Source organism: Anolis sagrei, chromosome 5, assembly GCF_037176765.1.
Source record: "Anolis sagrei isolate rAnoSag1 chromosome 5, rAnoSag1.mat, whole genome shotgun sequence".
Taxonomy (NCBI): Eukaryota; Metazoa; Chordata; class Lepidosauria; order Squamata; family Dactyloidae; genus Anolis; species Anolis sagrei.
Window position 1 is genome coordinate 58,754,702 of NC_090025.1, and position 17,445 is coordinate 58,772,146.

The following is a 17,445-nucleotide window of genomic DNA, read 5'->3' on the forward strand; positions in this document are numbered from 1 at the left end:
ATAGATCTCCGATATCAAACGCGTCACTCTTGGTGCTGTTGCAACTGATGACATAGCTGTTTGAATCTTCTGCCACTGTGCAGGAGAAACTTCTCACCCACAAGGCAACCTTCCTAGTGGCAGACATGTCCACACAATGGACAGGGCAGCTTGTTGTGCTGAGGTGAGACAAGGTCATCCTGTGCCCAGATGTCTGCTTCCTTCCTAAGATAGTGTCTCCAGTCCCTCTGTACCAGGATATTTTTCTGTCTATTCTATACACAGCAGTCATTGCCACTGAAATAATCACGTCATATTTTGGAAGTTCGTTGAGAGTTAGCATACTACGTCAAATACATAGAAGCCTTCTGTTCCACCAAGAGGCTCTTTGTTATGGTAACTCGAGATATGGACAACAAATGTCAGCTCAGCGACTCTCGAAGTGGGTCACGGATTTAATTACACTTTGTTACAGGCCATACCTACCAAACTTTGAGCACACTTTACAAGAGCAATGGCCTGATTAATGGTTCCTTTTCATGAAGTCTCTCTTGTAAAGTTACAATTTGGTCATTGCAGTCCACGTTTATACAGCACTACAGACTGGAAGTCAGGACCAGAGATGATGCTAGATTTGAGTGCTTTTCTTTCCTTGATTTCTCAGTGACCTCGTCCAGCATTCTGTGGTAAGCTGCACTCACCCATTTGTGTGAGGCAACTGTGGTTATTAGAATGGTCACTTGTGCCCTCAAAAGAAATCTGCCCCTAGAGATTTCATGGTGGACTGAAACTGAGGGAATAGTAATTTAAGACATGGGTGGTAGATAGGGAGGGATTTCTGTCAACCCATTCAACTCATACAGACACCCATGAGGTATCTGTACAGGCACAAAATCTATTTGTTTGGGAGTATAGATGACCTCTCAAAGAATGACAGTTACAGGTTAGCAATCCGTTCTTACTGTTATCATCCTGTGTGTGTAATGTAATATAATGGTTAGCTCTTCAAGAAATTTGTACAAGAGGAAAGGAAAAAAAGGCAGAATCAGAGTTGGAAGAGACCTCATGGGCCATCAAGTCCAACCCCCTGCCAAGAAGCAGGAAAACTGCATTTAAAGCAGCCCCGACAGATGGCCATCCAGCCTCTGTTTAAAAGCTTCCAAAGAAGGAGTCTCCACCACACTCCGGGGCAGAGAGTTCCATTGCTGAATGGCTCTCACAGTCAGGAAGTTTTTCCTAATGTTCAGATGGAATCTCCTTTTAAAAGTACATGAACCTTTAAAAGGTTGGGTTGCTTACCTGTAACCATGTTTCTTGAAGTGGTCATCTGTGAAATTCACTCATATAAGTCTTGTGCATAGGTGTAAGACAGCTCGGAGTTCTCTATAGCTTTAAGAAACTCTTTGTGGTAGCCTTGCCCACCCTGCCCTAGAGGAGATAGCCATCAGGTGGGGCTAACATCTCAGTTCCTCCACTATTATGACAACAGCTCACAGAAACCTAGTTATGATGAACAGCGGGGAGGATGGGCAGCAATGTGCAAATTTCACAGATGACCACTTGAAGAAACATAGTAACAGCTAAGCAACTCAACTTTCTCCTTTGTGGTCTCTGTGAAATCACAGACATGGGTGACTTATTTCACATCAATGAAGATGATGTGAAATAAGACTAAGTTGAAAGTGTCAGAAGAGTATCAGTACTGATTTATGATGTTTTTATATTGTTTGTGTAAGGATTGTTTACTGTTTACTCATAGATGTGTTTACTGTTTACTCATGGATGCACTTACTGTGTAATTAATAAACATGATTTTAAAATAAAAAAATCACTGTCATACCTAACATCTGTTGTGATATGATTTCAATGTCCTGGGGATGGGAACAAAGTAACCCCCTGGTTTCCAAATCTGTTAGTAATTGCAATTGGTCCTATGCTGGTAGTTAACATCTTATCGCTCCTGTTAACTTGGAGGATGAATTCAGCAGTCTGGTTATAAATTTTAAAAAATGGAGAAGGTAAGGTAACCCTATATATGATATTATTTCAACCTCAGTAAGTACAGAAACTACAACAATTATAGTGACCACAGAAAAGATGATATATGAAACAGCTGGAACAGATTTTAAAAAACAGTTAACAAAAAGATAACTATAGCTGCAGATAGTTTACCTTCCTGATAGGCTCCATCTGCCATAACTAAATGGAGAATTTTGGCATACTGGTTCTTGTGTTCGTTTCCTAAAATATTCTGCACAATTGTTGAACATATATCAATGTTCTCATCTTCATCTTCATGTATAGCCTATGAGGAAAGACAGAGAAATGTACTTTTGGAAATAATGAAATTAATTTTAACGAATGTTTACAAAATCATTAAGAAAAACATATTTCTACTTCTTTATTTTATTTTTATAAAACTCATCAGCACAAATAATTACACATATAAATACCCTGCAAATCTAGAACCCACCCTTTGCAATAATGGATAATTATTACAATGTCACTTCTATTTTTTTTTCAGATAAAATACTCTACAAACCTTTATTTTCTCATAAACTTCAATGAATTTTTCAAAGCCTATTTCGTGCTCCAGTTCACATCTTAGCTCTTCCAAATGACAGAAGATACTATCATACTCTTCACATTCACTAGCATTGTCATTGTCACTGTTGTCTACAAAAGAAACAAGAGACACAGTTTAACATTCACCACTTTCCCAGTAATATGCAATTTGCCTTCAGTATCAACACATACCTCTGAAATGAAGGCCAAATTCTGAAGCTGCCATACTAATACTTAAGTCCATGGCACACATTTCAATATTATATGTGTGTGTGCACGCTAAAATAATGTTATATGACCATTATATCAGTGTATATTCATCACAGATTTTTTTGTGGAAACAATTTATTTACTATATTTATATCCCACTCTTCTCACCCCAAAGGGGACTCAGAGCAGCTTACATAGTTTTGATGCCACAATTTAACAATATACAAACAATAAAATACATAAATAATAAAACAAATCAAATAATAATAATAACAATAATAATAACAACAACAACAACAGACGATCTTAACACTCTAGCACAGGCATCCTCAAACTGCGGCCCTCCAGCTGTTTGGGCCTTCAACTCCCAGAATTCTTGACAATTGAACAAGCTCTTTAGGGCTTCTGGGAGTTGGACGCCCAAACAGCTGGAGGGCCACAGTTTGAGGATGCCTGCTCTAGCTGGTTCACTGGGAGAAATATGTTCGGATAGATAAGTTGGGCTAGAATCGTTTAGGGCACTGTTTCTCAACTTTCCTAATGTTGCGACACCATTATTTCCCTTCCTAATTTAGTGGTGACCCCCAACCATTAACATTATTTTTGTTGCTTCTTCATAACTGTAATTTTGCTACTGTTATGAATGGTAATGTAAATATCTGATATGCAGGATGTATTTTTATTCACTGGACTGAATTTGACACAAACATCCAATACATCCAAATCTGAATACTGGTGGGGTTGGGGGGGGGGGGGGGGTATTGACTTTGTCATTTGGGAGTTGTAGTTGCTGGGATTTACAGTTCACCTACAATCAAAGAGCATTCTGAACCCCACCAATGAGAGCACTGGGCCAAACTTCCCACACAGAACCCCCATTCCTTGACGTGACTTGCTGGTACGAGCCTACCTCCAGTCGCGCACACTCCCTTGCCCGCACATGCGCACCATGCTGCCATGCGCTGAGCATGCCTGTTCTCCCCTCTCTGCTTGGAGTCTTCGAAACAGCCTTCCCCTTGGCTGAGAAACCAGCCAATCACAGTGGAGGAGGGCTTTTGGTGGGAGGATTCACCGTCTTATTTCCAAAAAGGAAGAGAAGGACAGGCAGAGGGATCTTCAGCCTTCTCTACCAAAGGGGTTCCTAACATCATCAGAAATATATGTTTTCTGATGGTCTTTGGTGACTCTTCTGAAACCCCCTTGCAACTCCCTCAGGGGTCCTGACCCTCAGGTTGAGAAAAACTAGCTTAGGGCTTTATAGGCTAAAGCCAGCACTTTGAATTAAAATTTACTTAAAAAATGAAAGCCATGTGGTGCTAGATGGCTAACAAAACAGACCTTTTTCTTCTCCCCATTTTACAGACCCTGTGCCACTGAAAAACTGGATCTCCAGGGCTTGCCAGATCTCTAGAGGAGGTTTTGATGACAATGTAAATTCAGCCCTACTGCATTTAAAGATGCTCATTGGAAATAAAAAATGATCCTAGTAAGTATGTTTAATATACTCAACAGCTGAAAACTCATGCATGCACATAAACTTGTTTGAAATGCATATTAGAAACCACATACAGAAATCCAATAAAGGGAACATCTGCATCAATATCTGGACTGGCAAATTTTTGAAATTGGATATTGTTACAGACAAGAGAGCCCAAAGCCTCATGTAACCTTAAAAGTACAGTTCTGCATGCTGAGTAGTACACAGTTCACATCACACTACCTTCTATTTGAAGCCCAACGTTGATTTTAATTCGCCCTAACAAGCCATGAAGCTTTCAACAAACCAAAAATAGATATAGTGGAAGTTTAAAAAAAACTTTGCAAGAAACTTAAAACATTCATAATGAAGCAGAGTGCTCCAGTAGTGCCACCAGACCTCCTTCATCGTCTTGTGCCAAGCTCATATTCCCCACAAGGACGAAATTTTGGTGATACAGCAATATGGGCCATTTAGCCCTATGACTATCTAACAGTCAAATATTTTTTTCAGTACAGCTCACTACACTTAAGACAGCTTCAATAAAAACCAGAGTGAGAATCTCAGAAGGACTAACTACATTTCAATTTTTGTTTCTCTTGTGAAATATGAAAAAGCCCGCAAGCCATTCAGTCCCTTCAGCAATCAAACATCCTCTGCATAAAGCTAGTGATCCCATCTTGCTGTATTCAGAAGGGAATTGTACAAAAGTGCCCTCTGCTTGTAAAATGCTGCATTACACATATGTGAAATTACTAAAAAGAAATGCTCTGAGAAGTCACACAATTTTGAAGATGTGGTAAACATTTGTCCCATTTGTTTCTTTCTGTTTCCATTTTGTTCCATCCATTTGCATGGCACGAAATGGAAAGCCCCCTCTGGAAATGAAAATGCAATTGATACAAAAGGCAGGCGGGCATGCTTTTCGGATGGATTGTGTGGGGCCTGGCAGGGCCTGCAGCCAACCACCATGTAAGGAGTGCTCCTTACTCACTGCTCAGCTGCAAGCAGCCCGGTGCTTTGGGCCTACACACCCGGGCCTTGCAGGGCCTGCAGCCGAGTGCCGAGTAAGGAGTGCACCGCATATGCTTTGGGCCTATGGGCGAAGGTTTTGGGCCTACGTGCCCGGGCCTTACATAACATGTAGTTGAGTGCTGAGTAAGGAGCGTTCCTCACTTAGCGCTCAGTTGCAGGCCCTGTCATGTCCAGGTGCATAGGCCCAAAGCTTGCACCCGTAGGCCCAGGTGCTTTGGGCCTATGGGTGAACCCACCCCACCCAATAATGAAAACAAAAACGAAAAACAAATATCTGACCTCCTGATTTCAGGAGACACAAACAAAAACAGATTGGGGGCTCCACTGAAAAACAGGACATGAAACGGATCAAGGTAAGTACCAAATGCACATGACTAGTAAATATAGTCCTAGAATCGTAGAATCAAAGAGTTGGAAGAGACCTCATGGGCCATCCAGTCCAACCCCCTGCCAAGAAGGAGGAATATTGCATTATAGAATATAATGCCTGCTTTGGTACGACCTATATTAGGAATTTTCATATTCATACATTACAATCAATATATGAATATAGAAGTTTAAAATCGAGAGTTCATTAAAATGTAGCTTTAGTTACATTAGCACCAATTAGTTTTTTTGGGCAACCAATGCTGAACAGAGCTTGAATAAATAAAGCAAATTAATAGGTACAGCAACCCCTTATATAATATTTGCAGTTTGCATTTGAACTTATCTGCAGCAAGCCAGAGGCCCCGTTTATATAGGTTTGACTCAAACTCATAAACTCTCAGAGTCCTCTTTCTGCAAGACAAAACAATTGGTCTGGATAGAGCTATATACCTGAATGCCACTCCTCATTAAGGGCGCTTTCACTACTGGGATTGTTGTCATCCTCGTCCACCTCTGTACCATTTGCTAGGCATTCCGCTTTTAAAGTTGCTTCTTCCTCTTCACTGAATTCATCACTGGGCTGTTCTCTGAGTAATTGCTCCATTGAAGCTTGAAGCTCCTGCAAGTCTGTGTCTGCCTCTCCAAACATACTGTAATAAAAAAATGTTTACATGCCATTAGCTCATAAAAGAAGCCGTTTTTGGAAAAGCCAAACCAAAGCTGCACATCATATTCTTAGCAACAGAAAAGCATGACAGGAGGGTATTTCAAGGACTCAGGTATGTGTTGTCACCCTGAAGCAAAACAGAAGTAAAACCACTCCTGAAGAAATAAGCTGATGGTGTGATTATCTTGCTATTCACTACAACAATTTCCCTCCCCAGAAAGAGAACTATATCATTGTGCAAATCAGCTATGGAATTCAAATATAATATAGTTTATAGCAGCAGTTCTCAAAGTGTGCTCTGAGGAGCCCTTGGTGCTACATGAAGCCTACTGAGGACTTTCCCCCTCCCCCCTCCCACCCACTATTATTATTATTATTGTTATTATTATTATTATTATTATTATTATTATTATTATTATTATTAGCCATCTATTGGGGTACGTTGATTATATTTTTCCTGCATGGCCGAAATGGGTTGGACTGGATGGCCCCAAGGATCTTCCATTGAAAGACTGTTAAGCTTATGTTGGTTAAAATTATTCTTCATTTTAAATATATATTGCGCTTTCTTTCCTTTTTTTGCACTGTGTGAATTAGCTCACACAAACACTTTCCATTCATATGCCACTGTCCTGGCCCATGCTGGATATGGGGATACACACATTATCTATACATATAATAAAAGTGAAAATATGCACCTATGTGTGTGGCTGGGGTGTCTACTTACAGAGAAAGGCTTCCCCTTTCACAAATAGCCATAACTCCCACTACTCAGGGGACACCAATGCCCCCCCTCCAATGACAATGCAAGTTTTAGTGAGCACCATAAACAGGTACAAGAGCTTTGCCAATGTCCTCCACAAATACCATACTGCCCACCACCCAAGTGAAGGTCATTTCATTCTAGATTTTATGTTTCCTTCACGACAGACATCCCAGTGTTTATGACTTTCTTCATTGGTGTGGAATTTGCATGACTCCCCCCCACTGCATTTTGTAGAACTAAAAAAAGACTTTTTCAAATAACCCAAGCAACACTGGGTACCCAAGCTAGTGTATAATATAATATATAACATGATATATAAACATTGGGATGCCACAAAAAACTTTTGCTTCAAAAAGGGCTCTGCAGATTAAAAAAGTTTGAGAACTCCTAGCCTATAGAAACATGGCTGCCTTGAGTAGCTTTATGATAACAACTATAAAAAGCAGCATGTGAATTACCTGTCTCTGTTCCTTCTATTTTGTTCCATTAGGTTCTGTGTGGGAAGTTTGGCCCAGTGCTCTCATTGGTGAGGTTCCTTCTATTTTATTTCTATCTCTGGTACCAGGAAGTAGTACCTAGAGGGACATCTAGTACCTAGAGACACATCTGGCTTTATTAACTGAGGTACAGCTGTAATCATGAAAGAGTATGTCACTCAATTTATGAGAAAGTTGACTAGTATGACAAATCAACCTTTCTTTAGTCACTGAGACAAGAGATGGGTAATGGCTGCTAACCAATCGATCTGTGAATAATGAAGCCACCACACCCAGCCTAAGAAGATAAGGAATCTTTCAGTACATCTTCATAACCTACATGGGTTTGTCTAATCCAGCTTTCCCAAAGCTATAACCTTCCATTGTTTTTGACTGCACCTCCCATAACTCCATATTATTACCCATACTGAATGGAGGTTATGGGCCTCATCCCTATCATACACAAAATCACCTGTGCCTAGAGTATCTCTTTGTAGCTAATGAGCTTCTGGTGTCCTATTTTTAACATTCTGCAATGTTATTAAATTTTAGAAGAGAAGCAAAGAGGCAATGACTTGCCAAGTTGTCTTCTACATTACATATTATAAATAGAGCACATAGATGTATTACTCTTCAGTTTCTTCATTTTCATTGTTGTTCACAACGTGGCATAATTTCTATTTTATTTCCACAAACCTACCTGAAAGTCTACATTTCAATGGTCCTCCCTCTCTTTTAAAGAGCTTTATTTTAAAAGTGAATGCTTTTTCTACTATGTTCCCAGGCAACTACTTTCAGATTATTACTATTATGATTATGATGATGCTCACATGTCTTCAGAATCAGAGTGTCCTTCTTTGGCGGGCTCATCTTCCATATCATCTATCTCAAGTGTTTCCTCATTCTGCACATCAGCAACACTGGGGACATCCACTAATGTTCTATAAAGCTTCGAAAGGTCAGGGAGCGAGCAGGTCCTAAGCAACTGAAAAGAAATAGTATGTTAACATGACCAGATCATAGCAAGAAACAAAACCTGTCTAAAGATAATAGGATGTCTTAATCAACATTTTATTGCATGATAAATAGAAGACAAATGTAAATTTGTTATAATATAGTTATGGTAATGAAAACTCTTTCTAGAATATGTACCATTTTATTGTTTGGGGCAAGGAATAAATGAGAGAATGACAAAACAAAAACAGGTTGAACTACTATAGATTTCAGATTTTCTTTTCGTGTCAGAAGCGACTTGAGAAACTGCAAGTTGCTTCTGGTGTGAGAGAATTTTCTATCTGCAAGGACATTGCCCAGGGGACGTTCGGATGTTTTACCATCCTGAGGGAGGCTTCTCTCATGTCCCCACATGGGAAGCTGGAGCTGACAGACGAGCTCACCCCATCTTGCGGATTCGAACCGCTGACCTTCAGGTCAGCAGTTCAGCTGACACAAGGGTTTACCCATTGTACCACTGCGGCTTTAATTTTCAGGCTAAAGTAAATGTGTTTCTCTGGTAACTCATGAAAGACTGTACTGTAGTATATTTGTTACACAATATTATACATCAATATCATGCAATCCCTCAGGCTACTCACAACCTTTCAAAATCTTAATGACATCGTTTCACATTTAGCACTTTCCAGCACACAATAAAAAGAATGACAAAGGACATTTCTGTAGGTTGAAGCGTATAACTTTTGCAAGGTTATTTGGAGGAGCAGAAATGGATCCCCTGTGTACCTCAGATGTTACTGAATTAGGCAGCACAGCCGATGGTGAGTATATGGGAGCTGTGCTCCAACATGTTCACGGCCGCAAAATGCTCACCCCAGATAATATAAACCCTGTGTCTCCATGGGCAAAACACTGACTCACCACGCGGTATGATGGCAATATTAACTGTAGTAGGACCTTGCTGTTTAGGGATATTGCATTTTTAGTTTTTTATACCATAATATGTACATTTATATTTAATTCTTATTTCATTTGTTTTCCAATTGTATGCAGTTATTCAAATGCACTTCCATATACCATCCCCACCTCTGGCCATCTGAACCAGAGGGGTGGGCAAAGTACATATTATATGTGAATACCTCAAGGTCATTTACACACCTCATGCAGTCTCCCCCTCACCTGCCACCTCCCAATTTTGAAATAGTTGGGGTGGGATAAACATTGTTTTTTCTTTCTGGTGAAAGCTTCCAGGTGCTTCTGTTTTTGCAGCCCCCCCCCCCCCCTTCCCAAACTACCAAAAGAAAAACTAGATGGGGTTTCACTAATGGTTATGGGTGGATATTTTTCTTGCATGCATTGTTTGCATTTCTATGCCTTGTGGCCGGTGCTGGGGTGAAACACTGGGCCGCTCAGCTCCTTACGTGGCCCATTCCTCATTGATATGCAAATTGAAGGCCATTTTATACCCACACTTGCTTTTCGTGTAAATATATCATAATAACAGAAGTATATTTCTTTACACTTGCCTTTGGATTGTTTGCATCAAAGAGACCTGTCGAAAGTCCTATCAATAATGCATTTTTGCCTTTTGTCTTTTCTGGAGACACTGAGCGTGACCTTGTTGGAAGAGAATCTTCGAGGGAAGACTGTGCTGACAGGACAGGAAAAGCTGCTAATCTTGGTTGGTGCTGTGCCACCTTGTGGAAAAAGGGTTCCGGCTGCACAGAATCATTGGTTTCTGGTACGACAATGAACAAATAATTTTACAAATATGCATAGTGCTAGGAATAATCTAACAGCAATAATCAAAAGCAAGATGAAGATATGATTCAGAAATCTATCGCTGAAATGCAATGTTCAGTTAATTAATAATTACTGGGTAAAATTTAGTTAACAAGTTCTACAAAATTAATACCAAAACAAAATATTAATTCTTCAAGCACTTTTGAATAGTTTTCCTTGTTCATCTATTGTTATAATATTCTTCTTTGGTTCTGGTTATAAAAGTAGTGATTTCGTGTTCATGGCACCATTTAAAAAAAACAAAACAAATTATAACAGACGCAAAGAAGCCTTTCATTTCAAACAAACCAAATTATTCAGTTTTTCAGAGGAAAAGCAGTAGATATTAGGTCCTAATGCTTGATTAAACTTAACTCCCTTTTCTCCTTTTTACCTGAGGTATGTTTAAAGGACGAGTCAGTCTCAACCACTGATGAACCATCTACTTCAGGATACAAAACACATAGCCTTCTCTGGTCATTTCTGAGACATCTAAAAGCCTCACTGATTATTGCAAAACAAGTCAGAATGAGAGGATAGCTAAAATGACTGATCATTCTAGGAAAACAGGAGAAATTATCTCCTACCACCAACCTAATCAGAGCAAGAGGCAGGGAACTTCAAAAGTCTAGGTGGTTGTTTGTGTTGGAATTCAAACCCACACTGCTCAAGTCTCAAGTTCTCAATGAGGAACAGTTTAGTAAGCTTAGTAGATGAAGGGTTTCCCTTTCCTCATGTCTCCTGTATGATGGTTGGAATTTGTCTAATTTCTTCTCTCTTTTCTGTTTCTGCTCTCATTTTGATTGGTTGTTTAAAATTGATACTTTTCTACTGCAAGCATTTTTGAATCTGACTTCTGCCTTCTTACACTTTAGTATGGAGAGTATGTGCTGTGTGCTTTGAGATCCTTCTCTGCTTCTGTGTCAGGAGAGATGTAGTGATTAATGATTTTCCCTCTCTTTGAAACCTTAGAAGAGATAGGTATTAGAGTAGCTCAGACCCAGTTCTTGATTATTAAGAAATGCAGTTATTGTTTATTATTGTAAATAAACCTTTTGTGATTTTAAGATTGGACTCTGCCTAAGCTCTAAATTCTTCACAGCCACATCACATGGCACTTCATGCTTTGCTCGCTGATGAGCTGATGCCCAACTTTTATATCCTGTTTATGTTTTTGGATGCTCCGCTTTATTTTAAGGTAGTTTCCTTAACAGTTTGCGAGTGCTATCCTGTTGTGTTACTGCATGAATGACTGTCCTTACAAATACTGGCTGTACTGATTTCTATTTATTGTATTTTTGTAGAGTCCGACAAATGTAGATGTCTCCTTTCATCCCATTCCTCTACAACAGAGTTTCTCAAACTGTGCTCCTCCAGATGTTTGGGACTTCAGCTCCAACAATTCCTAACAGCTAGTTGTTTTTTGTTTTTTGTTTTGGTCGTGTCAGGAGCAACCGCTCCTGTTGTGAGAGAATTGGCCGTCTGCAAGGATGTTGCCCAGGGGACGCCTGGATGATTTTTGATGTTTTATCATCCTTGTGGGAGGCTTCTCTCATGTCCCCGCATGAGGAGCTGGAGCTAATAGAGAGAGCTCATCCGCCTCTCCCCGGATTCGAACCTGCGACCTGTCGTTCTTCAGTCCTGCCGGAACAGTGCTTTAACCCACTGCGCCACCGGGGGCTCCTAAACAGCTAGTAAACTGGTAGGGATTTCTAGGAGCGGAAGTCCAACACACTTGGAGAACAGTTTGAGAAACACTGCTCTACAAGCATTTTCTAATGATCTCACCATTTTATAAGCTGTAGTAGTTCCTATTGCTCTTTTACAATGTTTCTAGACATATTTGGTCTCAGTATCATAGCATATTCATAGCATAAATAAATGCAGCTCCCACTCCCCCCAATCTTGACAACATTTATTTAGTGGCTTTGTGGCCACCCAAAGCTTTTAGATTAAAAGTGATAGACAAAGCCTCTGTGCATCTAATCCTTTTTGTTCTCTGAAGGTAAACTTTCACAGCCCTTCTTGGCATCCAAAGAATGCCATTTTTTCTTCAATGGGACAAGTGGATTTGAACAGAATGCTGGAAATTCCTGGGGTTGAGCCTATTTTCATCAGTATTTGGTTTGAACAATAGATCTTTAATCAATGGCAGCTTTTCCTCTTCAAATTTGCAGGCATTTGCATTGATGGACAATGATACAACTTGGAAACCCTTTTAGCCAATGTTACTACTGCTAAAAAATACCACTATGAAAGATAGAAATCACAAGGAAGCCCTTTACAGCGGTCCAAGTTTTCAATGCCTGGTTGAAATCCCACGTGGGAAGCTTAAGAACCATTAGTGGAGTCTGTCCAGTTAAATCCTCAAATAAACGTTTAACATGAGGACTGGACAATAATAACTTTACTCTCAAGTACTGGTGATAATGCTGACATCTATCTCAATTGGAAAAACACCAGCCTGCTTTTCACACTTTTGTATTTTTATCAACACAGAATTATCTGAACACCACATTTCGAAATATTTCTCAAGCTAAAATACTAGTGACTATGAATATCCTTGCTGCATTACCATTTCTCTGCTCAGTTTCCCTAATGTAAAAAGTCTGCCATCTGTTGAAGATAGTATAGTTGTACTGATATGCTGACCAGCAACAGAAACCATACAAGACCAATGTGAAACGATTAAGACTTGAGCTCTCTCCAACTTTATCTTGGTCAGAACTCTTTGAATTATTATTGACAATGGTTGGAGAACATACAATGGACCTTTCTGCCATGCTACTGCCATTATGATTCTCAACATATAAGCTTCACGCCGGAAATGATTAGGTCTATTACAAAACTTCCTTATTTGTATGCAACTGATCAAAAATCTGACTGTTCAAACAACATCCCTTTGGTGTTATTTTGTACACACTCAAAAATTCTGTCAGATTTAGTGCCCTTTTCAGGTAGACTGCTGTCAATGACTTCAATTGCTTCTCAGACCATGACAGAATCCTTGAACCATGATAGGATTGTGTTTAGCAACTTTATGATCCTCTTTGATTTGATAAAAATGCGTTCAGTGGCATGCTGTCCATGAACAGCTGTAAGTTTTGATTTTATTATTGGAGCAAAGGTTACTTGAGCAGTTTCATCTTTCACCTGGCACGTACTTTGCTCAGAAGGAAATGGAGTTACACTTTTTTATTATTAAATTGGAAGCCATGATTAGATCTCGAACTGAAAACTAAATTAACCTAATTAAGCATAAGTTTTAAAAGATTAAATCAAAACAAAAAGGAAAGAGAGAGACAGTAAGTAACAGGGGCATCCAGTGGATCTTTGGCAGTTGCCCACCTTGGGCTATCTGGATAAAAGTCCTAATGTTTACTCTCCTGCATCATGCAACATTTAGAAATTAGATTAACGTTTAGAACTATTGCAGAAAACTTAACAACCAACAGATATACTAGAGTTAATGGAATTGAGAGATGCAGTCTTGCCCTGTTTTCAGTGTCTCTAGGAGAAGGCAGGGATATAAGTTATTATTTCCAGAACTGGATCTATGATTAGGCAAAGCAAGACAGTTGCCCCCCAGTCATAGATACAGATGGGCACAACATGGCAGTGAGATGTTGGATGAGAACAGCTGCATATGCCATTCAATCTGTCTTTTGGCCTCTAACCTACCTGTTCTTTCTCAAGTGAACTATAAGATGCTGTCCTACAGTTGATAGAAGAGTAATAAGCAACTGCTAGTCTACAATGATACAATTCTTCTGGTGTTTAAAATATACCTTTATTCAACTCCATTTTAATCTGATTTTCATTTGAGACAGTAAACGTTTACACGCACTTAATTTCCATTAAGATGGATGTAATAATGATTCTTATGTAACCCCTTTTGCATTTTATTAAACAATTAAAATAACTTCTAGTGCCTCACTCCAGGATTTACTTGATTTTTATTTTTCAATTATTTTTAAAATTCAGCCTGAGACCCAACTACCAGACAATGGGAGACCCATATAAAAATATTTATGAATGGGGAAGGGGGGAGGAGTGCATGTCTTAATAACTAAGGAGTCTAAAAACCTTTTTCCCAAAATTCACTTGAAAAGTAAGCAATAAGTTTTCTGTTAACATTTCAATGCTAGTTTCATCTAAACGCAATTAGAAAAAACGACCGTATTAAAATATCACTTCTCATCAGATAGTTACACACATATATACTCATTTACAGTAAGCCTCAGAGGGGCTTATTTCCAGATAAGTGTGATCACATTTGCCCTGTTTATTTTGGCAAAATAATAGAAAGGAGAATAGCCAGACAATTCTGATTTCATTTTAGATTATTTTAAAATATTGCTGACCTATTGGTGCTTCATCATGAAGTGGCATTCTTTTAAGCATTCCATCCTCTGCAGCAGGAACTTCACTGTCATGCTGAATACTTTCAGTGTGATCCTGTGATCTGTGAAAGACCATTACAGCCAGAAGAAATAAAAAGCTATGCAGAACAGTTCACCATTAGCACTCAAAACTGGATTTTTTAAACTGTAGGCAATCCAAGGGGAGGTGACTTACATCAGTTCCTTTGTTTTTCCTTCATTAACCCATGCATCATTAGCAACAGGGAATGCATTTGTTTTGCATTTGTTTTCTTTGGTTTCTTCTAGCAATTCTGCTTCCAGATCATCAGGTTCTAATGGAAGAAATTGCTAACATAAGAAGTAGGGAAGGTATTTAATGGGACCAGGGAATGTTGGGATTCAACCCCACACTGCCCAAGTCTCAAGTGCTCAACGAGGAAAAGTTAGTTAGCTTTAGAATAGTCTGAGGTTCCCTTCTCCCATGTCTCCTGTATGACAGTTGGGAATGTATTTTCTCTCTCCTCTGTTTCTGCTCTCATTCTGATTGGCTGTTTAAAATAGATATTTTTCTACTGCAAGCTTCTTATACTTTAGTATGGAAAGTATGTGCTGTGTGCTTTGAGATCTCTCTCTGCATGTGTGTCAGAGAGATGAAGTGCTTGGATGTCCCCCCCCCCCCCCCCCGCCTTGAAACCTTAGAAGAAACGGGTGTTAGAGCAGCTCAGACCCAACTATTAAAATGTAGCAACTATTAAAATGTAGTTAGTTGTTTGTTATTGTGTTGTTATTGTTTTGTGATTTTTAAGATTGGACTCTGCATCTTGCCTATCTAAGCTCTGAATTAAAGAATTCACATGGCACTTCATGCTTTGCTAGCTGTGAGCTGTTGTTCAACTTTGTATCCTGTTTGTTTTTGGATGCGCTGCTGTATTTTACGGTAGGTTTTCCCTAACAAAGAGGGTTATGGGTCCAGTCTGTATGCCCGGTCTATCTGCCCAGACTATGTGTGATGTAAGAAAGAGCTTGAAAGAAAAAAAGGAAGGCTGAAAAGAGCAGAGAGGCTTCTTTAAAAAAAAGGTTTTAAGGTTTTTGGAAGTTTTTTTTTGGAGCACATTTATTTTTGGAAAGATTCAAAGAATCTTTGTTAGCAAAAACTACCCCAAAATAAAAATGCACCAAAATTTTTCAAAAACTCCAAAACCCCCCAAAATTCTTTTTAAAGAAGCCCCTCTACTCTTTTCAGCCTGATCCTCTAGGATCTCAAGACACATGAGAAGAGGCAGAAGCGGTTTTTAAAGTACATTAAGGATGAACATCTTGGCTTTATTCTTCATACATCAGCAGCATTTAGCTGCATAGCTGGCAAGCAATAACTTAACATTACATTTAATAATAGCTATGGAATGTTATTAAAATGTCCACACATCTTATCGTTCATTAGTATCCTGCTGTCCTGTACAAATTCTACATAATGTTATCAAGCAATTATTGGATAGCACCAGAATCCAAAACAACTTCGACATTTTAGGGAGCCAGGTGAAAACTAACAAAATGAATTTCAGCAAGAGAAATGTACGGTACTACACCAAGGCAATAAAAGTGAAATGCAGATTTAGGATGGGTGACACCTTGCTCAAAAACAGTTCATGTGAAAGGGATCTAGGAGTCTTAGAGGAGCACGAGCTGAACTTGTGTCAACATTGTGATGCGGCAGCTAAAAAGGCAATGCAATTCTAGGCTGCATCAATAGGAGTACAGTGTTCAGATGGAGGGAAGTCATAATCCTACTTTATCTTGCTTTGGTCAGACCTCTCCTGGAATAATACTGTGTTCAGTTCTGAGTAACACAATTCCAGAAGGATATTGACAAGTTGGAACATGTCTAGAGAAGGACGACCAAAATGATCAAAGGTTTGGAAAACAAGCCCTATGAGGAATGGCTGACGGAGCTGGGAATGTTTAGCTTGGAGAAAAGAAGGCTGAGAGGGGACATGAGAGCTGTGTTTAAATATTTGAAAGGATGTCACATTGAGGAGGGAGCAAGTTTGTTTTCTGCTGCTTTGGAGACTAGGGCACAATGGAGCAACAGCTTCAAATTGCAGGAATTTTTTTTAACCTAAACATTAGGGAGAACTTCCTGAAGGTAAGAGCAGTTCATCAGTGGAATATGTTGCTTTGGGGTGTGGTGGTGTCTCATTCTCTGGAGTTTTTTTTTTTTTTTAAAGCAGAAGCTGGATGGCCATCTGTCAGGGGTGATTTGATTGTTCCTGCATGCCAGGGGGTTGGACTGGATAGCCCTTATGGTCTCTTCCAACTCTATGATTCTATTAAGCATATCTTTCTGCTCTATCGCAAAGTATTTCTGTTTAAAATTATAATAGAGATTCATACCATCAATCAGGTCAGATCTGGATGGCAACTGGATAGAGTCAGGTGAGTGAGGCCTCTTTTCTGTGTCACTGATTTCATCTGTTGATTTCTCAACAACAGGAATAACTGCTCTCATTTCAGTGTTCTCTCTTACAGTTAAAGCTTCTTTTGGAACTTCTGTAGGAATGTAAGAAATCATTGTTACTTTAAATATACAGGTAGTTCACATGTTACGAACAAGACAGGTTTATTCTTAAGTGGAATTTGTATAGACGTCGGAACAGATACATTTTAAAGTGTAACTCCAGCCAAAAATATAGCTTTTAAAACTTTGGATAGCATAGGGAAGAGTTAACACCTCTGTGGTATTTATTTTATTTTTTTGCAGTCTGTGCCCTTGTTGAGAAGATTTCACCTCACTTTCTATCCCT

At 39.2% G+C, this 17,445-nt stretch overlaps 1 protein-coding gene across 3 annotated transcripts in view; it reads right to left on the reverse strand.

The window, feature by feature from the left end:
• Nucleotides 1-17,445, reverse strand: part of NEK1 (NIMA related kinase 1) — a 58,901-nt gene that overhangs the window by 5,704 nt on the left and 35,752 nt on the right. For all 3 annotated transcript variants that reach the window (XM_060778722.2, XM_060778723.2, XM_060778721.2), the window contains 8 exons: nt 17,036-17,191; nt 14,859-14,976; nt 14,645-14,745; nt 10,025-10,236; nt 8,375-8,529; nt 6,086-6,285; nt 2,522-2,655; nt 2,152-2,284 (listed from right to left, as the gene is read on the reverse strand). In XM_060778722.2, coding sequence (XP_060634705.2) covers nt 2,152-2,284; nt 2,522-2,655; nt 6,086-6,285; nt 8,375-8,529; nt 10,025-10,236; nt 14,645-14,745; nt 14,859-14,976; nt 17,036-17,191 — 1,209 coding nt within the window. The remainder of the gene's footprint in view (nt 1-2,151; nt 2,285-2,521; nt 2,656-6,085; nt 6,286-8,374; nt 8,530-10,024; nt 10,237-14,644; nt 14,746-14,858; nt 14,977-17,035; nt 17,192-17,445) is intronic.